The 22,848-nt window shown below is 44.0% G+C and overlaps 1 protein-coding gene across 1 annotated transcript in view; it reads right to left on the bottom strand.

Annotated features, from left to right (window-relative positions):
- Positions 1-1,813: 1,813 nt before the first annotated feature.
- The window catches only part of LOC106497269 (inactive cell surface hyaluronidase CEMIP2-like), a 56,043-nt gene continuing 35,008 nt past the window's right edge, over positions 1,814-22,848 (bottom strand). The window contains exons 18-23 of the mRNA XM_067305790.1: positions 11,908-12,090; positions 9,438-9,660; positions 8,836-8,937; positions 6,174-6,334; positions 4,775-4,884; positions 1,814-2,175 (exon numbers count right to left, since the gene is read on the bottom strand). Of these exons, the coding sequence (XP_067161891.1) occupies positions 1,994-2,175; positions 4,775-4,884; positions 6,174-6,334; positions 8,836-8,937; positions 9,438-9,660; positions 11,908-12,090 (961 nt within the window). The 3' untranslated portion in view covers positions 1,814-1,993. The remainder of the gene's footprint in view (positions 2,176-4,774; positions 4,885-6,173; positions 6,335-8,835; positions 8,938-9,437; positions 9,661-11,907; positions 12,091-22,848) is intronic.

Genomic DNA, 22,848 nt, shown 5'->3' with positions numbered 1-22,848 from the left:
GCCCTGAAGCAAGCAAGAAAGCAAACTATTGCCAGGGTGACCACAAAGATGCTGAATCCTTGCTAAAATGCTACAAACCCATCTCTTGGGCCAAAAGCAGAGGAGCAAACAAACGGTAGCAGGGAATCCAGTACAAGCTTTTTACCAGTCACCTTGAAGCAAAAACGTTCAGTTAGGTTTCTCTGACAATATAATAAGAGCTGATAACTGGAAAGTCCAGCACCATCACGGAGGAGGTACAGGACAGCAGCAATAGGACATGTCCCTTACGCCAGCCTGTACGCTGGCATGTTCCAGTTAATTCTCAGTCTGGCAGCCCAAACCACTAACAAAGTCATTACCTAATGCCAGCTGCAGAGCTGGCAGCTCTGGTAATGTTGAGCTCCTCCTGGGAAATGCTCTACAGAAAACACCATCCGATTAGCGAAGTGATCAAATACCACTACTGTGAGCAAACAGACACCCACCTGCAAGTTTTCTTGCACTCTCCTGTGTAAATACAAAATGATTTCTGTTTAAAACCAACAGCATCCTTTACTGGCTTTTGATTTCTGCACATATAAAGCAAATCTAGGATTTTAGATGCAGGTTTAATAGTAGGCAAGTCAATAATAACAAAAGGAACACCGTAATTATTTTAGTCACCAGTGCTGGGAGTGAAGGTGGTCAGAATCTCAACTTTTCACTTGCCTTTGGTTTTGTTTTTCCTTCCTCATTTCTACCAAGTAACACCTTTTTCCTCCTTTTCTTGACAAACCTCTTCTTCATACTGAGTCAATACAGAAATAGCAAGCACCTTGTCTCCAATCAAAAAAATGTCATCTTCCATCTTGTAAGATTTTGGAGTTTTTTCCATACAATGGCATTTTCATTAGCAGTCAGTGATACCTAAATACATTTTATATCCCGATGTCTTTGGCTTTGACAGTTCTGAGCATTCTGGAAATTTGTTCTGAGCCTGTAAAGAAGTCTGTGATAAAAACATGGATAGTTTGACATCACTCTCTCCTTCACTGCTGTTTCCAGGTAACATCATGTTCAAACCAAAATGAGCACATTGTCATTTCAGGGAAGCTTTGTAACTGTGGTCACTGAGGTTGTTAGTTTTTCCCCAGTTTGTATTCAAAGCTCTTATTTTGCCTTTACTGCAAAAAAAAAAGCAGCATAAATGAAAAAGAAAGAATGTAAGCTACAAATACCAGAAGTTGCCCGGTCCTCAATGGCAGAAGGAATTCAATATGAGCATTGTCTGGAAAGAGGAATGCAAGATTTTACCCTACACAGCATGTGCTTTATCCTGGTTTTCATTCCTGTTGGTCTTTAATTAAATACTCACATCAGCTGGGCAAATATCATTTCACCAATCATTAGCTACAGACAGAAACACATTTATAATTCCTTGTTTTGCCGTATATATTGTTTGATTAGAAGACATTATTGTGAGATCAGTGCAGGCTTATCCATCGACGCAAGCAGGTTTTATTAACTTGAGTTCACCTACAGAGCCATGTCAGATGGACACGTATTTTCTTTAAAAGCAGACATCAGTGTACGGAAAATGGGATGAAGGGAGAATTCCCTACCTCTACTGTAGCTCATCTGTTTCTCTGGATGCTGCTAAAATGTCCACGCCAAGTTTCATTTCCAGTTCCTATGATTCTGAAGAGTGTTTTTTACCTTCAAAACTTACCGTTTTATACCAAATAGTAGATATGTTCAAATACTTCTCATCTTCTTGGGAACGGCAGCCCGCAGGCTTTTCCTACCCTGCCCTCTGAAGCACTGTTTGAAAAAAGAACTCTACTACAGATGATAAGGTGAGAATATATTTATTAGTTATAAAATATACAAATGAACAACATTGGCTTGGTACAATCCCATAAAAACACTGGCAAGCTTTGGTAACAGCAGTAGGATTTGCCTGGCTGATGTTGTGCCAGGGAGGCAGGAGGATTTAGTCGCGGGGCTCTGCAGTCTCCGCAGAGTTGTGCTGCTAGTTGTCCTGAGACAAAGCCAATTCTGGGGGCTCGTTGGCACTACCTGAACATTGATATTCCTTCAGCTTCAGGGGAACATAATGCTGTAGAGAAGCAGCTTTCTGATAAGCAGCATGATTAAGGATTTTAATCCAGGAGGGCTTGGCTCGCCCTTTATAGCCAAGCATAGCAAAACTCCCTGAAAAACAGACACAAAGAGAGTGACCCTCTGGATGGATCAGTTCACTGATTAGCGGCACAGCATGGACTCACTCCACACACCACAGAAACTTCTTAGCCTTTTTTTTTTTTTTTTGCCTTGGATTAAAATAACAGAACATTTAGGAGACAAAAAAGGATGATGAAAGAGGGAATAAGCCTTGCTGAAGCTGTAACCTCACTGCAGCACAGATCTGCAGGTATTTCAATAAACTAAGATAGATTCCCGGATGTGAGTTAGCAGGAATATTGTTTTACTCTTTATTTTTAAGCATTGGTACTGTTTCATATTTGACTACATGAAAATGGTTAGGAGCTTTGAATCCTTCTTTTATTAGTTTACATCAGTTTCTTCCTGCTATGGCTAAACTGTTCCCCATGTCATCTCCATTATGGTTCTCTGCCATCACAAAGTACAAAGGCATTATGTCTTCTTTGATTTTAATAATAATGTCCTGTGTTTATATTATGCTTTTCATTGCAAAGACTCCCGAGGCTATTTGCAGATGGTTGGATTGAGACTATTCCTGTAAACACTTCTAATTCGAATAAGGTTTTGAAAAACCAGGCAACAAGACCCTAAATCCTGATCCCACTGGTGTCAAGAGGATCACGGTTTCTGCATTACCTTTGGTAGGAGCAATATGCACTTAGGAGAATTGTTTTAACCTTCCCTAAAATGCAGCCACCCCCAGAGCGGACCGCAGCGGCTGCATAAAATCATTTGGGAAGTTGGGAAGACAAATAGTGCACATACCTGAAGCAGCAGGAGAATGCTAATGAATCAGAACATAATTACCCGGCCTGGAAATCAGGGCAGACCATGGGTTAACACCATGGCTCTTACGAAAAGCTTAATAGGAGCAACATGTGATCGGCCAGCAGCGGTTTAGTCCAGCACAGCATCCTCTCACGGCACCCTGAGCAAGAGCAAGGAGAAGGCCACCTGCAGCTCCTTGGCTTTTCCCTAGCACTGGGTGTTTTGACTGCTCCTTTTTATGCTCCGGCAGCGGTCGGGGCTGGAGGCAGAATTGCGAGTGCCACGCGGAAGCGAGCAGCACAGGTGTTTCAGGGAAAGGAAGTTCGGCAAAACAAACAAAACAAGATTACTTTTTAATCAAGAAATTCCTTCCAAAAGCATTCAGGGCTTTCATGAAAGAATGAAGCAATGAAGTTCTAGGACAAAAAGGGAAAAAGAAAACCTCAAATTTTTGCTTTTAAAATGATGAAAGAAAAAACAGCTTCTCAGGAACCAAACAGGCACCAAAGTGAAATTGCTGCCTCGGCTGTAAAGAATATGTTCTCCTCCTCCTGGGACAGTAGTAGGAAGGAGCTTTAGACCTTGAACCAAAAACTGATGTACGTTTCAATAAAGCAGAAGCAAAGAAAGAAAAAATTTAAACAGAGCTGAAAATACTGCCAATTCTGCATCTGATTTCTGCTTAAGAGACAGCAAATGAATCCTCACCAAGCTGGCTGGTTGCTCTCCTGATTTCCTTATCAACTGAATGAATTATTTCTCCAAACCTGGACTTCAACAACCGCCTGACTTCCAGTAGGAAACCCAGCGCAGTAAAGGCAAGGTGTGGAGAGCAGCTACCTGCACCCTGAGCTTCCACAAGAAGTTTAGCTAAGTCGATCAGAAACAGGGAGTTCAGACCGAGACCTGTGCTGCCGCAGAAGGGTGCCGGTCGGAGGCGTCGCAGTGCGCCGCGTGGCACGTGATGCTTGGAGCAGCTCCGTCACAGCAAGGACGGACAGATTTCTGATGGGTGCTGCAGGCCGCTGCTGGGGGCAGCACTGGGACCGCAGGGGAGCTGCTCAGACCTACGCTGGGCGGCCTTTGCCTTCCTTTGATTATTTATATTATAGGGATGTGCGGCTGCACGATTTCGAGATAAGACCCCAAAATACTCCAGCAAAAACTTGCTGCCTTCTCACCCCGAGGAGAAGCGTATTGCGGGTTGAATAAAGCTTGACTGATTGGGATTGGTCCCCTGTTTTCTGCAATGATTTTTCAACTTGCCTTCTTGTTTCTTTGAAAATGCAGGGGCAACGTTTCTAAACCAATGCTCTAAAACTCTGCCATGCAAATCCACTTGGATTATCTGGACCAATGATACCAAGGTAAAAATATGGTAAGAACTTTCCCAAACTGATGATTTCACTTTCCTTCCATCCAAAAAATTTTTTTTTCCTATTTCACTTCAGGCTATTTTCTTTTTCATCAACCTTTTAGTTTATGGTTGTTTTCCCTTGTAAAGCATTTGAATTTTAGAGATGGAGTCTTTATCAAATGTTTACCAAATGATTTATTTTTCACTGGAAAAAAAGGCTCTTTTTAGGATGAAAAATTTGCAGCATGCAGCTTCTTACTGCTGAGCTAGGGTCAAAAACTTAAAATAACTCCTCTGCTTCAGACCATCCCTGAGCCAAGAAGTTTTTACTAGATTACATTGGTATATTTTATAGTAGCAAATACACTGATAAACACTATGAAAGTTATCTGTATATTTTTGCTAAGAAAACACAGCAATAATTTTTAGGCAAAAAAACCATGACAGAACAAATATATTTACCTTTTTTATGGAAGATAATAGGCTTTGCGGACCCTAACCTGGTGAAGACAGACGTTGCAGAACTCCCCGCCATTTCTGTGATATCTCTGGAGCACACAAGAACAAGTGATCTGAAAAGAAGGGCAGGAATTACCGCATGATCACAAAATGTGACTTTTGTTAAGCACTGCAAGCCCTTAAGCTCCAATCCAGAAAAGCACTTAAGAGCCTGCTCAACTTTAAGAACACGCTTAAATCTCTTTGGTTCCAACCACACATGAGCCTCCATATCTTTAAACCTCTGTTTAAATATGTTCCTGAATTAAACCTGTGCTTCACATGGAATCAAACACAGCATGAATGATTGTTTGAAAGTGCATCCCATGGGAGAGAAAGATACTCGGCTGCAGAAGAAATTCAGTTACTGTGCAGTCCTGAGACCCTGCAACCCTCTATATTCTGGCTCTGATTTTCAGTCAAGCCTCAGTCTGACTTTGGTCCTCACAGATATGCTTTAAGCCCTCAGTGAGCTGTACCTGCAATGAATTACAGGCACAACTGGTTGCACTTAGTTGAATGCCCAGGCTTGCAAAATATGCGTCCATAGGAGAAAATCAAGCCAAAGGTACACTCATCACATCATCACTCATCATTCATGCACTTTACATACAGATACATGCTCATGTGCATAAATAAAGATGTAATAACTCTGGAGCGTTCAAGTTGCTGGTCATGAACTGCTCAGAAATGTCTTGGACTGAAAGTCTGTTTTCTGGTTATTTGACCTGCTTCTGTCAGCAGCCAAGAATTTATCTATAAATCTCTGTTGTTCCGTGTTTATGTGGCGACACATAAAACCACAAGGAATGCGGATCAGACACAGACAGAGATGATCCAGACCGTTGCCAGCGCACATTCAAGGTAAGAGAGCCGGCAGGCAGGCAGGCAGGCCTATTCGCGGCTTGCCCAGGAAAAATCGTACTGGCAAACCCGGCACGCCTAGGATTTTTTCATCTGCCGAAAGATGCAAAAACAATCAGCAAGAATAAACAGAAGCCAACTCATTTCAGAAATGGAAAACTACATCATCAGCTGCCAGGAAATTGCTGGACATCAGGATAAGTGGACAGAATTGCAAATGTCACTGCAAGGACCTTATCTACCCCATACTGGAAAATGAATTGTTAATTTAGAAGGAATTGCCAATTTTCCAGAAAATCTGTTTCTGTCTGCTCTAATCTGTGCAGTCCTGTCAGAGAAACAGTGCTTCTCTTATATCTGGCCGAAACTTGGTGTCTGAATATATTTAATCTTTGCCAGATTTCTTCAGCGCACAGGTTCAGGTATGAAAGTAGGTCATTTTCTTTTGTCTGTCACCCACGTGTTGCTACATGAACTGGGCTTTCAGCACTTTGCTTACCTCTCTTTTATAAATGTTTGAACATAGTCAGTTATTGAATTGGCAGCATTTTCACCACTGACTGTGTCAAAGTGCCGCCTACTCACGACTGCTCCAGAACATGCATCTAGCACCACGAAGAATATCCCACGGCTATTGAACAGGAAAATTTTATCATTTATCTGCAACAAAAACACAGGTAAGTTTTATGGAAGCAGGCAGTAAATGACAGGGGAGCTTCATATTTTGATCCTACTTTTTCACAAGATGGAAGTTACAAGCAAGGAAAATAACAAGCACTTACATCCCATAATTTTAAGTGTGTAATTAGTACAGATGATGTGAAATCCCTTACAACTGGTGAGTCACAGGAAGCAGGCAAAATCTTATTTCTCATCGACTCTGGTATGCCCAATGGGGTATAAAAACATGAGAAATAAGGTCATCTACATCTTTTGTGCATTATGAAGATAAAGTTGGGAAGCTGAGAATCCCAGGAGTAAAATGTTTAGTTTAGTCTTAATACAGATGCTTTTCATGTGGGTTGAAATTACTGTCACTTAGCAAAGCAGATTTGACCAAGTAGCAAAGGAGAGGTGCTGGGACAGTGGATGGGGAATAGAAGTAAAAAACTGGACACTTTTATTTTCCCTGGAAATGTGATATCAAAAGTTTCAAAACCAAAATATTTCTTCTTTGTAGTGCTGTCCCAGTGCCTCGAGGAAGATCTAGCACAAGTGGCTTATACTCGCCACCTTTCCTAAAGCAAGGGCTCCTTCCTCAGTTTACATCTCTCATGATGCACCACCATCTTCATGTTTAGCAGTGTAAGGGCTCTCTGAGGTGCCCGGCCCTGGTGCATCTCCAGGGCATCCCTGGGGGCCAGCCCAGCCGCGAGGACAGATAGCACACAACCTCCTCCAAGCCCAGCAATGGTGTGCCACAGCCAGGTGGTGAGAAACCTCAGCCCAGGCCACACGCCACATACTCCACGTAGTCTCCGAAGCCCTCAAACGCTCAGGAGCTCAAATGCCTCCCGTCCATCTGAGACAAGCGGATGCCTCCAGGGAATACACAGCCAGAGGGAATAGGAAAGGGAAGTGTTAAAAAGCGGCTACTGCAAGATGAGGAGGCTGAACAGGATGGTGAGTGCAATAGAGGGTCAAGGGTAAGGGAAACATGAGTGTCTGGGTCATGGGTGGGCAGCGGGGAGTTAGGACGAGGATGTGCAGACGGACTAAATCCTTCACCGCGGTGCTGCCTGTCCCAGGCTCCTCGGACTAGGAAGCTTCAGCATGTCAAATTCTACATGCTGACAGGGCACAGATCAACGACCTGAACGTGAGCAGCTGGCAAAAAACCAGCCCACTGTACGCCTACCTCCCCATTGCATGCTCCCGACGGCTCCTCTGCGCCAGCCCATGGCTCAGGTCCTGCACTGGGAGCAGGACCAGGGCACCGCGAGGGGCTTCAGCCGCCTGGGGCGGCTCCCCGTCACCCCGCAGCCGCACGAGCCCTTGGGCCAGCACGTGGGGGAAGGTGGGAACATGTAGCTGAGGGCAGGATGAGGGAGGGTGGGACTGTCCCCCCCTCTCCTTAGAAAGAAAATTAATTCAAGCCTCATGGAAGCCTGGATTATAAACTTAAAATATTTTTTGAGATCTGAGTTTCATTTGGCAAAACATGAACAAAACACCTGCCTCAGTAGTGCGGGGCTTCTCTCCTTCATTACATTCTTTCTATATTTCTTCAGCCTTTTAAGGTTGAGCGTGAGAATCCTCTTTCAAACATTAGTCCTTATTGTTTGCCTAGCCCAGCCTTTAATTCAGCTAGGAGTACGTGTGTCTGAAATAAAACTTTCTTTGGAAAACAAAGGTTTGAATTAAAGCTTTGGAAAATGCAAAGAGGCTTTGTGGATACCCCTAGTTTTGCCACCTCGCTGAGCAGACTTGGCTATGAACAAAGAGCCCGTAAGCGCGGCACACATGCGGGGCTTTGCAATTCCCCGCAGGTAAGGAGGATGCTTCCTCAAATAACTCCTACTTGCTAATGGTTTTGAATTAAATGTTGACAACACAGCCAGTGCACATGGCAAAAAATCTTGGCTGCTCTGATTCCTTAAGGATGCTGTACAAGCTTTGCTTGGCATTTGTTAGCAATGATTGCAATTCAGTAGCATACAGGCATGTTAACCTGGATAGTGTCCTGGCAAACATGGTTTCATAGTCACCCTTCTCCATCTAGGCAGACATGTAAGATCTTCTAATCTTGTAATTTTATTTTTTATTTTATTTTATCTTGTAATTTTACTTTTTAGTGCAGTGCCAGCAAAGAGAATCAGAAAAACAAACTTGTTTTTGTCCCCTAGGTCCTTTGTAAACAGTGACTTTTGGTGTGCTTTTCCCCACCATTCCTCTATATTAGAGTGGTGGCGTTAATTCTTCTTTTGAGGCGATAAAAGGCTTTTTTTTTCCCCCCTAAGGGCTCAAATCCTCATCTGAATAGAATACAAGCTCCTGGCTGCTTTAATGGAGCTAATTATAGAGGAGAACAATGTAGCTGGATCTTCCACTGGAACATCCCATTTCCTCTTGTCAAGGCTCAGCAAGGTTTTGCAATAACTTTCATTGGAGATAAAGTTTCCCCTGTTTAATCACCATTTCAAATGTGGTAAAACACGTACCTTAATGAACGCAGATGTCAAGTGGTTTTGTATATCAGCCGTGCTGAGAGACTGGATCTGTATTCTTACATACTTGATTGAGGGTTTGCTAGTGATAGCAAGCTGCAATTACATGAAAGACAGAAACTTAAAAACTGGCTTGCTAACTAGTTTTCATCACCAAAGGACATCAAGTACCAATGCTTGTACCTATGACTGCAAAACTTTAAGAATTCACTTTTTCAGATTATGGTCCTTGTTCACATATAAGTGCTCCTTAGCAAGACAGCTTTTATCAAAGAATCATGGCAATATTGGTTGGCAAGGACCTCCGGAGGTTGTGTAGTCCACTTTCCCACAAAATAAGTTAAAAAGTTGAGTACGAATTTCAGATATTTTGCCTGGCTATAAAATTGGTATGAGCTTGAAACAATTCTACAGGATTTACACCTTTGACACCCTACCGTCTACGTTACATGATGCTGGTCGGACTCGCAAGCAACTGGGAATTCCCTAAGACTTCTCCTTGGACACTATGAAAATGAATTGACTTTATGCAGACGCACATACACCGCACAACCTAGACGCGGCTGAACGCGGCAAAGCAAGCTGCCGGGGGGTACCTGAGGGGCCCCGCAGGCCCGGCACGGCCCGGCCCGGCGCTGGGACGCGGGGCACCAGGGAGCCGCCGGCCGGCCGCTGTGCTCCGGGAACGGGTTCGGGGCGCAGCTCCAGGAGCCCCCCGCAGACATCTCTGCCATGATCTTAACACGTTCGCAGCCCCGCTCAGAGCAATAGCTGTGTCCTTCCCGAGCTTCGTGGGCTTGCAGGCGAACAAACAGGTACCTGCAGGTGAGAGCAAACGGAGGGGTCAAAGCCGCTGAGGAAAACCTGACCAGGGACAGGGTCTGCACTTGCTAAATTGCATTAACCCTCCCGTTTCCCAGCATCACAAAATAACTCTGTCTTACGGTTGTGTCATGCAGCGCTCGAGCAAGCTGTGCTTGCAGAAGGGGTCCTGGAAGGATGCAAGGAGAGCTCCCCTCTCCTCCCGGCCCGCCGAGACCAGCGGCGCTTGCCGTGTGCCCAACGCGTGCCCGAGGCGGCCACCTTCGCCGTGCCAGCTCGGCGCGGGGCCGTCCCCACCCCACCCTGTCCCCACAGCGCGGGGGCACCCTGCAACAGCAAGAGGAGCCTCGGTGCTCACCCTGTCGCGCAGGCACAGCCTAGCCCGCGGCATGCACGCCAAGCACCCGCGGGCAGCCGGATCCACCGGCCTTCCGAGTTCGTTTTTTCTAGCTGTTCTGAGCTGTTTTCAGTCATGTCCAGTTTGTTATTCAGGCCGAGGAAATTATATAAACAGCTCAGCTCAGCTTCAGGATCAAAAAGATGCCTGAGCTTTAAAGGCATTTTTCTTTCTTTTCCTTTTAAAAATAAATATTTGTTTGTATTTTCTGGAAGCAAGAATGAGTAAGCTTGGTTCCTCGCCAAGGACCCAGCACGTGGGGTTAAAAAAAGAAGGGGAAACATCCCACTTATTATGAAATCAAGTCTAAAAAACAACAACAGGAAAAGAAAAAAGCCAATCCCCTAACTTCTATCTTCTGAAAGGCTAAAAAAAGCAACACTGAATTAAACAAAGAACCAAAAGGCTAATACTGCCAGAATTAAGTTAGGTTAGACCCATCAATCTGCACATACCAGGTCCAGATGGCTGCTGGCAGTTCATGGCTCTGCCCCCACAGACCCACGCGTTTAACTGTTTTCCCCACCCTTCACTAGTAAACAACCTATTTATAGAATTTGGGTGACATTTTATTTCCAAAAAAAAAAAAAGGAGGATTGATTAGCAAATTGTTGTTTCACAGTTCCAATCATGAGAGAGACTTGCCTATCACCAAGGCCTGGTGAGCAAGGAAGGCATTCCGGGATCTAATTGCTCATATGTTATGATTGAATGACTAAATATATCCCGTCTTATTTTAAAATCTGGCATTTGTGGATTGATTTCCAAATGAGCTGTTTAGTTAGGTAAAGCATCATGGGACCCATGGTTAGACCACAAAAACACTTTTTTCCTCCCCAACTATTTTAGCTGACCGAGAAACACAGTTTCGTAATATGTTTTTTTAACCAAAGGTGTTCTAGATTCTTTCAAGGGTAGTATTACTATTACTCATTTTTGGTACTGTGCTGCATCTTGAGCTCCCAATGATAAGCCCCGAAGATAGGAAGATAAGTAGAGAGGTAAATAAATGCACATTTGCTCCTCTGAAAAGGTGAAAATTAATAGAGTCGGCCCCAGCTGCGGCCCTGCTGCACGCTTGCGTGTCGTACAACGGGCAAATCCGGCCGGGGAGGCTTTGGCCCTGCTGGAAGGCAGCGACGCACGTCCCATGGGAGCACGGAGGGCAGAATATCGGAAAAATATGACTCCCGCTGACTTGCACCTAGTCACACGCCTGATATTGCACTCAGGGCTTAACGCAGTTGTGACACCTACCGGAGACTCACACATGGAGTTCGGGCACAGAAGTGTGTCTTTTCTACCTGAAGAATTTCTTTAAATATGACTTGAGGAGCAACTGGTGCATGTTCTCTAGCACTCATTTTATGACTTCAAAATAAAAGATGCGCTAAGATGCTCTCCTTCGTTTTAAACAAACTATTTTCAGAGAGTGTTAATTTTAAAAGTCTCTCGTCAATATGAAGCAGTTGAAATTTCCCAAACTCTCTCGGTGTTGGAGTCACGAGAGGGCTCCTTGTCATGGTCCTTTGGGATGGATGGATTCTACCAAATATTTACACCAGACCCACAGCTCCAGCAATGTGAACACCAGCAGCCGGGATGCCTCAAAGGAGACAGGGCCGGGCACAAAATTAGCCTTTTTCTTAACAGCAATGCAAGGCACTGCTCAGTGGTACAGAGGCAGACCTAGACCAGAGGCTCCAGTCTGCAACTGCATTTTGGCCTGAAATCCAGTGAGAGGAGCATGTGAGATGGCCACACCGAATTTTAACCGGGAGAGAGGGAGAGGAGGTGCCGGGGCAGGCGAGGAGGATCCCCAGCGTCGGCCGTGCGGCTCCACTCACCCTGACGCCCGGTCGAAGTAGAAGAGCCGCTCGCTGGTGCCACCGAGAGCACCGTACCGGGAGGCAGCTGCCACGTAGTGCTTCACGCTGTGCACCGTCCCTGTCCGTCGCTGGTAGACATCCGCCATCACGTGGAAAACGGCTTCCCGGGGATAACAGAGGGCAACACGCAGCCAGTCTCCTCTGTCAGCAGAAAAGGGGAGGCAGAGGGAAAAAGAGAAAAAACAGTTACAGGCCTGCAAACAGGAGAGATGGTCTTCAGCCAAGAGCTTAATCTTTAGGGGAAAAACAAAGAAATGCCCCTTGAGGTTCTCCTCCTCCTTAAAAATAAAAATAAAAATCCTCAAAGCCAAAGAAAAGCAGAGTTTTATTTTCTTTGTCTGGAAACAACGACTGCTTATTACGAGAGATGTGATCCAGAGACCTTGATTGACCTCAGAGGACTCCGAGTCAGGTGCCAGGACTGCTTAAAACCGGAGACTTTCTCTCCCCGGCCCCCTAAGGCGGAGGTATGACCAGTCGCATATCCACGACCACGTCCTGCGGCACCCCGGGCTCCATCCAGCGCATCCAGAGCTGCTGCAGGAGAGGGAACCAGGATCCAGCAGACGTTTCTCCAGGGGCACAGATTCAGGAATTACAAGTAATCTCTGACTTGAACCAGAGCCACGGTTTAGAGAGACCTGCTTCCTCCACTTTACTGCAAAGTTTATTATTATGGTTTCCATTCAAATCTCTCTCTGCCCTGCTCTCTCTTCAACATTCAAAGTTCAGAATAACTAAGGCCAAAGTTAAAGGGTCTTTTAACTCGTCTGCCAGAATTTCGGCCTGCACGTCTACATCAGCCAAACAACTGCCCCTATGGCTTTCCTTTGCCCTCCAAATTGCATCGCCACCCTTGCTGAGAGGAAAACTGGCTCCAAACTATCAACCTATGTTACAAGGATCAGAGCCAAAGATGTTGGTACAGTGCGATTCCGACACTGATGGGAAGGATCCTCCCCAAAATCCCGAAGCCCTGATCTTCCCGAGTGAGGCACTCTGCTGGGAGAGTGCTCCCTATGGCTACCAAAAAGCAGAAAGCCACAAGCAGGTTACACTTGCAAACAAAACCTGAATACCAAGGTAATTAGCTTAAATATTTTTTTCCTCTTCAGCCTCTGAAGTGGCTCAGTGTGCCCCATGTAGGTGTCTGAACCTGTGGCTAACCTTCCTTATATTACCAGAAGCCATCCAGGCTTTAAACGTATACTTTTAATTACCGAGTTCCCTGGTTAAAATGTGAGAATATAAAGTTGGCTTAGAGATAGACAAACAAAACCTTCATCGGCCATCTTTCTGGGTCCTACAAGGCTGCGCAAGACAAGGTTTCTCCAAAGGCTCCACTGAAATGACACGTCATCCATTGGGAGCAGTGAGTGGGGGGAAACCCCTTTGATTTGGAGACATCTGGGAGTCTACATGCCTAGACCTCCACTTTGCATTATACATGAACAGCGCAAGAGCAAAGCTCTGTCAGTCTTCTTCTGGTTTTCTCATTAAAACAAAAGAAAACAATATCTACAGGATGGAAGGGGGGATAGGCTGTTCTAGAATAACAAATCAAAGCCATACAAAGACCTATCGGCTTAAGCCAAATACTGCCCTCTAGATTTTAAGCAACTCCAGCTGTGTCATAACACAGGACGGCTAGAAATGGATATATTTTCAGATGATTTGGCCACTGACCAGAGGAAATGAAAAAAAATGCACTGGAGCCATGTCTGTAGAATATTTTTAGGACAGAGTCCCAGGACATTCAGCTGTTTCATAAGGGTGATTTGCATTGCGTTAGCACATTTCATCCCCCGAAGACACCGTCACAAAAAGACCTTGTCATCTCCCTCGAACACTGGGAACCAGCTTCAGTGCAGTGTTACACTGACTGCCACCTCCCCAGGGAACAAGAAAGGCACTAGAAAAGGAAATTGGAGGGTGAAGGAAAAAAAGAGTGAAAAAAACCACAGCTGTGACTGTCTTGAATCTCCGGGCATTTGGGAATATGATTGCTAGAGCCTATTGTGCATGTGAGCAGACTGAGTGAAATACTGAAATATATCATATCAAGATTGAGAAGATCAAATGAAAAGCGCCTACTTTGCAGTTTGTGGAGGAAGAGATGGGAATAAGTACATTCCCCCAACAAAGGGTTTGGGAGGAGATGTCAGATGAGAAGTTATTAGAAGTTATCCTTTACGTAAATATAGAAAAGAGTAAGGTGGTTGTTTTCTAACTTAGTGGTATTAAACAGCTTCCTTCTTAGTTCTTTACTTTGGTTTTGTTTCTGCAGCTTGTACAGAAGCCGTTGTAAACCCTCTCCCATATACCTGGCGGTGCTGCTGAATTGGATTCCACTATATCTAGGAAAGCAAAGCAAGAAACAACAGAGCTCCTGAGAGATGGCCTGCAGGACTCTGCCTGGCATCTGGCAACCAGATAGGGCTTAGCTGCCTTTCTTCCAGTCATTGCCATAACTAAAGGAGAAACGCAACCTCAGGCTATGAGCTGTAATCAAGCATGGAGGGTTTGAAGATTGTGTTCAAAGGGAAACAGAAGCGCATGTGCCTTCCTTGGCCACTGCACTGGCCACAGAGGACCTTCTGGCTGGATCTCAGGTGCAGGAAGCCTTTCTCTCTCTGAGACTGATCAGTTAACTGTGGCTCCTCATTTATTTCTGTACTCAAACCTCTCTGTTCTGTTTTCTTTTCTACTTGCTACTTTGGGGTGAATATTTGCAGACAGAGGAAGAAAAATTTGACCCATTCTAAATGCCCTGTAAGAACAGAAGTCCTTGTCCTGCCACTCTAGGCACCAGCATAACATCGCTTGGGATCTTCACGGGTGACCGGGAGACTTAGGAACACAAATTGCAGTAGCAGTCAATAGGTCTTGTGCTGTCAGTCACTTTTGGAGGCATCTCTGTTTTCAAGAAGAGAAAACACTGAAATCGTAATACATCCCAAACTATGAATTCAGACTAATTTCAGACCCTTGCCTGAGTCTCCTGGGAGCACCTGTAGCTTTACTTTCTCTAATGCTCAAAGACTTGCACAAACAAAAGGGGGAAAAATCATTTAAAACACAAGGGGTAGGAGCCACACTAAGCAACATACAAAATGCTATCAAATGTAGCGATAAGCAAGGCCTGCCTTTCTTTCACTCTTGGGAGTTATTTGCAAGAGAAACAAAAATATGCTCAGGTGGAATGCCCAACTTTTGAAATAGCTGTCGCCTTAAGTGATAGTCATATTAGCATGTATAGAAAACTATTGAGCTGTTTAAGATGTTTTCATCCCAAAACTAAATAACTGTGTTCACAATCTTTTCTAGTGATAAAGTTCAGCTTATTTTAGACATAAGGAATATTTTTCTTTCCTTTTTTCTTGTTTGCCAGCATTTGCCAGCAATGTGCCAGGCTAGCATTTTCTTACCAAAAAATTGGCATTTGAAGAAGCAAAATTAAATATGTGCTAGCACAAAGTCACTTTTTAGTGAGTTGTACCGGTTTCAAACACCACTCTGAAAATGTTAAAGGGTCTGCTGAAATCAGCCTGTATCAGACCTGACACTCCTGCCCCTCTGTTACTGTCATCCAGCAATCCACATAGCGTGTTTCATGTATTTTCATGAACGTATTTAGTCTGTTTTTTTCCTTTTGGAGATGGCTGGGTGAAACAAACCCAAGAAGCCATTCTTTTTTCACCAGGATATTGACATTTGCAGCTCTGGCTCCTTCGGGTGAAGCAAAAACACCAAACAAAATGTTAAAAAAAGTATCCTTGTGTTTTGGCAATGACCAGTCTTCCCGGGATAACTGAAAGCAAAAAAAAGGAAGCAGGAAAGACAAAAAAGCAGGCAAGAGGTTTCCCATTCTTGGACATGTGATAGATACATGTTTGCACATACACACATACATACCTCATTTATAGGTCTCAAAACAACCCGTACGGTTAAACCCCAAACTCCAAAAAGCAAAAAAACTCAAAAAAACGTGATGAAGGCAAAGGAGGAAGGGAGACTCCTGTGAATGGTGGGGACCAAAGTGAGTAACACAACTTGGAGATGGGATCTGGCTACAGCAAACATAGCAAGAGTGTATTTATGGGACTCCCCCCTCCAGGGAGAGGACCAACAAACACTGGTTAAATATTGTGAATGTGTCCCTTGACTGTCTAGGATGGAGCATCAGCCCTGGCAAAATGGGCATGATCTGGTGCTGGGGTTGGTGGTTATACTGGACAACAATCCTAGATGTGTTTTAGCCAAGGGAACTTCTAAGCTGATGAATATTATTCTAGAAAACAACTTCCACCATGTTTGTTGACATGGTGTGTCACGTAGCTGATGACCATGGAAGTGCAGAGTCCAAGTCCTGATCTCACTGATGAAAATCTGGGGTAAGCCAGTGAGGAATGCAGCATGCAACTGAAAAATTACTTATTTTTTCCTTGGGCTTGAAAAAACAAGAGACTCTCATGCAGTGAGTCAGCTTCCCCCAACTGTTATTACTCCTATTAAAAACAATCCCTCTGACATTTTGGACAGACCTATGTGAGCCGAATTTTCAAAGGGAATGAGACAACTGAGAATTTGAAACTTTCCCTTTCATAAAATGGGAAGCAAGCATGAGTCCTCGTGTGCGGCTTCTGTATGTTTGTCTCTCATAGACCAAATTTTGCACTTCAAAAGGCAAAAAAAGCAAAGGCCACCATTCAGCCTCCAGCCCATGTCAAGAACAAATCACAAGCGGTCACTGCTACACACTCTCAAGGAGAACACAACTCTGATTTTTCTCTCCAACAACATCTCTTGACCTCAGGATAACCTGCCCCGCACCAGGCAGAATCTCCTCCGGCACAAAACTCCCGTTCAACAAGTCACCTCCGGCCAAACCAGCATGCCTGTCCAACCCGGGGAAAACAGAGTGGGAAATACCCACGCCTCTCACTGCTGCTGAGACGGCACGAACGGCTGCAAGGAACTGGGATCACGTCCTTGCCGCCCTCTCCCAGTCTAAGCTCTGTTCCTTGAGTCCCCATTTGCCACCAGCTCACTGGCGCTGTCACTCACTCCTCCTCTTCTATATTTCTTTTTATGGTTCTGCCTTCAACTCAAGTCCATTAAACACATCCAAACCCCCATGATGACAAATACAGCTACTGGGCAAACATCCAACAATTTTTTTCCAGGACCTTGTTATTCAGGCTAGACACTTCTGGAAGACAGCTTGCTACAGGGCTGCTAACAAGTTAGGTATGTGTTTAGCTAACTCTAGTTGTGTGTATTGAGATTTAAACGCCTTTCCTAAATGTTACCATTCAGGATATGTCAAATGGCAAAAAATTATAGCCCATTTTTAAATATAAACTGAAATTTTTCGTTTTACCCATGTACCTCCTTAGGCAAAAGGAATGATTTTTGCTTTCCGAAGTTCAACAAGTTATATAACGGATCCTGCCCTGAGGCACACTCCTACTGTTCCTCATGAAACCAAGTTCTCGGTCAGGCAGCATTTGGCTCACAGACAATTGAATTCAAGCAAAAATAAGAATTTCCTGTATTTAAACACAGCACATCATCTTATCATCTTTGATGTTTTTTCCCCACCCTACATGCTTTCTTGCAGGAATTGCACAACAATTCTATTTGTCTCTTTTTTTAACGAGTTCCCAAGCACTACCTTGCTGGCTATCATGTGTGTCTTCCTGTTGATGTGCCTCAGAGACATGTGTAAGGTCAGGGGAGGCTGGTGGCCCGGAGGCGCTCAGAGCTCCAGTCCCTGGGTCAGGAGAAGGGTGAAACCAAAGAAAAACCTGCAGGTTTCATGGGCTGGGCTTGGAAGGGACAAGCGGCAGGGTCTGCCTCGGACACCTGGGCCCGTTTGATGCTCGGATTGCTCTAATTCGTCCCGTGAAACAATCCACTCCATGTGGATGTCCCTCCTTAGAGTCACCTTGTTAATCGTGTCCCTGCCACTGGGCCAGCCATGAGCATACGCCATGGTGGGCAGAGAGCAGTGAGGGCTGTGGATGCAAGGAGGCAAAGACGGGTGTTTTAGGATTGCTCCAACACAGAAATGCCGGCCCCTCTTTTGGCCCAGCTGTACCAAAACAGTGCAAACTGCAAGCTACTCTTTTGGCAAATGTTTTAGCTTCGTTTCCTTTCTTTAAAATATCTTCCATCCACTAATACCTGTGGGTCAAAGGATATTAAAAAAGGCAGAAGGGAGTGTAAATATATCTGCTGACTTCTGTGGTGGTTGGATGATTAATTTTGAATTAGAGATGCTATTGGCAGGGGCAAACTATGAGACCCAAATAGACCTTACTTATTATCATGGAAATAGCATTGGTGTTACTGATATTACACCCAGATCTAGAGGATCTAGATCAGAACTCCTGTACATACAAATAACAAGAAAGCAGTCCCAGATTTAAACTATTAGCTCCACTTCGAAATACTAATTTCACCTTCCTGTGCATTTATCAATCTGGGAAGCAAAGGAAAAAGCTCAGATAGCAATTAAGCTGAAAAAGAAACAATTTAGGAAATATCCATAAACTGGGTGAGTCTGCAACAAGCACATTCTAGCCTTGTCTCATTATCTTTGTTTTCCTCCAGACCTTATCACTGCTAAAGAATTTAATCGCAAAAATGACAAGTAGCTGAAAGTATGAATCAGACTGGCATTGAAGAAAAGTCAGAGGAAGAACACCCACCTACACAGCCCTGAAAACGACAAATATAACCAGTCCGCTGGCGTTTCAGTGTGGACGCAGGGTCCATAGGTTGGTTGGCTGCATTTCTGGATGGAAGTGGGTTACAACATCCTGGAGGCTTCATATCACCAAGTGTCTGAAGGTCCCACTGTTTTTCACTCTAGACACAAGCTCATCCCAGGCTCTTGAATTTTCAGATAATTAAGATTATTTTCTCGTAAATACGACAACAAGCCCTAGCGCAGAACGCAGTCTAGTGAACACAGGGATATAATGCACCTGTGCCTGTCCCCCCACAAACGCAGTACCACGCGGAAAGGCTGAACACGCACCCAAGTACAAACACGGACATCTGCTCTTTCATTTGCTTTTGATGAGAAATTTGGTCAATCCCCACCATAAAATCTTTGGAAAAGCTCTCATAAGGATCCGACTCCTGCAACAAGGCACGAAACATCAATACTACAAGCTTCACTGCATGCCCAGTGTCTCTCCAGGTGAAGCTAAGAAGGGGCTGAAGACTAAACCTGGGGAAGACCGCCTTGCACTTTCCCTTGGAGCCAGTGTCCGTTGGGAGAGCTGGGGTGCAAAGGGAATGCCTGCTCGTAGGACTCTAACATCTGAGCTGCAGAGAACACCCTTCCAGCTAGCTGTTCACATACACCCCAAAATTCTCTCTGTTGACCCACAGCAGAGAGCCCTAATAAGGGAAAATGCTTCCCTCCGAGCCTTAATAGACCAAGCATACAGATATTTGTCTGTGCTCATAAAACACAAGGAAAGTTTAATCTAATTGCCACTGCTTTTCAGGCCATTTCCAGAATGCGATTTATTACACAATACTTCAGATATGTACTCTGAGGAGATTTAATTCTTATCTTTAGATCTTCTGATAACACAAATAAGCCAGACTGATTTACTGAACTACCCTGTGCCTTTGATAATAGTATTTGCCTTAACTTCTTCTGCAATTAGAAAATTTGCACACACACAAAGACTCAGTCATTAAACTGAAGGATTTAATTTCTGACTTTGCTTACCGTATAAAGTGCCAATCTTTGCACTGTTTCCAGCACCTGAAAGGAAGCGCTTCCTTGCAACCAAATAATGTTTTCCACGCTCTCCTCCTGGCTTACCAGTCCCTCTCCCCCTTCATACCAAGCCTGACACTTTCAGGAAGGGGATAGCAATTTTAAGCAAAGCCCTTAACCTGGTTTTAAAGATAATCCCCATTCTTATGTGAAGCACAAAACCCAAGAAAACACAGAAACAGCCCTGAGGGGGTGGAAACTGCTCTAACAGAGACAAAGCCCATGGTGGAGAGGTCTAAGGTCCCCGTTCATGAAGCTTTCGCACACACTTTATGCCCACTGAGAACAAACTTCAGAAGGTTTGGACTGGTTCTGGAGCACACTTTACTCCTGGTAATTAAAATTCCAGCCGGCACTCGCCTTCTGTTCACTTGCCAAACATTCAGAAGCCGCTTGTTCTGCATTAACTCTTTCAAGAAGCATCAACAGCAGGCCTTCTTCTCATCCTCACAACAAAACTCCCAGCCATTAGTCAGACAACCCTACCCATAGCTAAAGAAAGGCATTTATTCTGAGCCACCTACATTACCCAGTAGCCTGAAAACACAACCTGCAGGTCTCAGCCATGGCTTTAAATTTGCTCATCAGTCAGCTAGTGGCACAGCTAACAAGATAAATACAAACAAGTATATCTCTCATTGGAAGGGAGGCTGGACTGCATTAGACAGCTTGCTCACACGCGAGTTTGCACTGCATAGTTGCAGCTAGCAGCAAGTGGAGATACAGCAATTTTGCTTGGTTTAATTACATGTTTTGATGGAAGCAAAGAAATGAAATAGGGAAGGTTTGCGGGTTTTTTTGGGTCCCCTTCCCAATTAGTCTACACTTGATTTGAATCAGTCCACTGAAGGCACATGTACCGCAGCAATCCTTCAGGTGTCCGTCGACAGAAAGAAAAGGATCTGCTCAGTGACTGTGCCGTAACTGGTGTCCTCATTCACTCAGTAAATGTGCCCAAGCAGAGCCTCCAAATGCATCAAACTGGACTCGCAGCGGGCTCAAACCAGCAGCGCTGCCAATTCCAGCTGAATCACATGAACTCATCCCAACGGGGCTCCTGCTCACCTGAGGAATCCTGATGTTTCAGCCTTTTAAACAGAAACTGGAATTACCTCCATTGGGTCTTTTTACAGCACTTCAGAGGCAGTGAAAGTGTTAATCATACAAATATTCAGCATCAATACTATGCCTGATCTCCAAAGAAATCCAAATCCTGGTACACATCTCCCTGTCAAATTCCTTATTTCCCCTCTGACCTTCTTTTAGCCAGCACAGAGCAGTCAGTCCAGAAACACGAGGGCTGTCTCGCTGAGAAAGCAATGTCCTGGATACATCTATCCTTCGGTTTACAATGACAGGATTAAAAATAGTTTAATTGTTCAATAAAGCTATGCCTGAAATTATTAATCCTAGAATACTGTTATTCAAGCTCGTCAAACTATTTTGGTTTGCATCAAATATTTTTTGCACAGATGTTACTATGTTAAGAGCTCATTTTTTTGGCAGATTATTCAGTATTTTGGAACAGCAAAGAACAAACAAAGCATAAGGCCACTTGAGACAGGTAAAATCTTCCCTGATTTTCTAACTCTGACTGCTTTGGGCTCCACAATTTGAGATTTCTTCCATTCCAAAAGTGGTTGGAACACAATGTTTAATAAAGGTCATATATGGAACTGCTTAAGCAGGAACATGTTTTTCTTCAAACTCTTAAATCCTCTTTTTCACCTCAATTGCTGTACCCTTCCATGAGAACCACTTTTGCCCATGTTTTCCTATGCTGTCTGGACATTTCATCATTGCTATTGCATCACCTTAAGTCTGACAGTAGTTAGTGTCCAGTGTACTCAACATCAGAGAACTGCTGCAAGTTTCATTCTCAATTATTTCTTAGCAAGATGCTTTTAAATTAAATGAAGCAAAACTGCGGTTTTCTCCTGCTACAACATATTTCTTATTTATAGTTCTACAAAACAGACACTTTGCCAACTGTTTCTGGATCAGAAAAGTCTACAAACCTTTGCCCTGTTCAAATAACTTAATTGGTTTCACAAGAGACAAGGAGAACCACAACCACATTGTGGTTTTCAAGAGTGAAATGTATTTATGTTGCTGCTTGAACAAGGGGTAAACATCAAGCTGAGTTTTATCAAAGACCCAGTGCTTCCTTAAAATTTGAATCCGTCCTTGAGGACAATGGGTCAAAGCTTCAACAAGTATTAAGAGACATAGTGATAGTGCAACCACCAGTTACACCGGCAGAAGGCTTAGCTCTAAAATTGCAAGGAAATAGCTAATTATTTTACGACAGATAATAATTGCAAAGCTCAGCTTGTCCACGAGTGACTGATGGGTTTTCCTCTTCCTTAAAGTGCACTGTTATACTAATGCAGAATACAGTAATTTATTTCTAATAATTCCTCTGTGAAAGGACTGTCCAAATATTGATCCTCCAGCAACTCAGTCATGGCTCTACAGCTACCTATATCTTTAATTCAAAAACCCCTGCAGTGCCACTGCCTTGATGTTTTGTGCTGTTCATCTCTTGCAGTGTGTCTGTATAAACCATGACAATGTCTGCCACCAATAAACTGAAGGGATTGCAGGACTCTCCTGGTAGTTACACCAGTGCAAAGCACAAGTAATTTCACTCATGTAAGAAGAAATTTGGTCCTGAATCAGTGCTGAAAACTGTAAATGAAATTATGCAAAATGAAACAACTTGCAGGGGGAAAAAGTAGGTCTAAAATGGGTCTGTCATGCTTTTATGTAACACTAGATGAGATGGAAGGAAACATGGAAAATAAATGCAGCACAGCCTACAATTTTGCTGTACCGAGTTGTAATGTTTTAAAAATTCATGTCAGAAAAACAGGGGTTGCAGTGCTGTTTGGATTACAGAAAATGTAAACCTCTGTGCACATTCTGATGTATTTCTGCACTTTATACATATGGGAGATAAATTATGTGTGCAGCAAGTAGTACAAACAAACGAACAAGAGCCAGTGCTCCTCTGGAGTGATTTCAGGCACAGTAGGCCAGGACTTACTTGGATTCTGTTTCAAAACGTACTGGAAAGAGAAACATCTCTG

The sequence above is a fragment of the Apteryx mantelli genome, chromosome 15 (assembly GCF_036417845.1).
Source record: "Apteryx mantelli isolate bAptMan1 chromosome 15, bAptMan1.hap1, whole genome shotgun sequence".
Classification (NCBI taxonomy): domain Eukaryota; kingdom Metazoa; phylum Chordata; class Aves; order Apterygiformes; family Apterygidae; genus Apteryx; species Apteryx mantelli.
The sequence above is the reverse complement of the archived record's forward strand: the minus strand, read 5'-3'. Positions and strand labels throughout refer to the sequence as shown.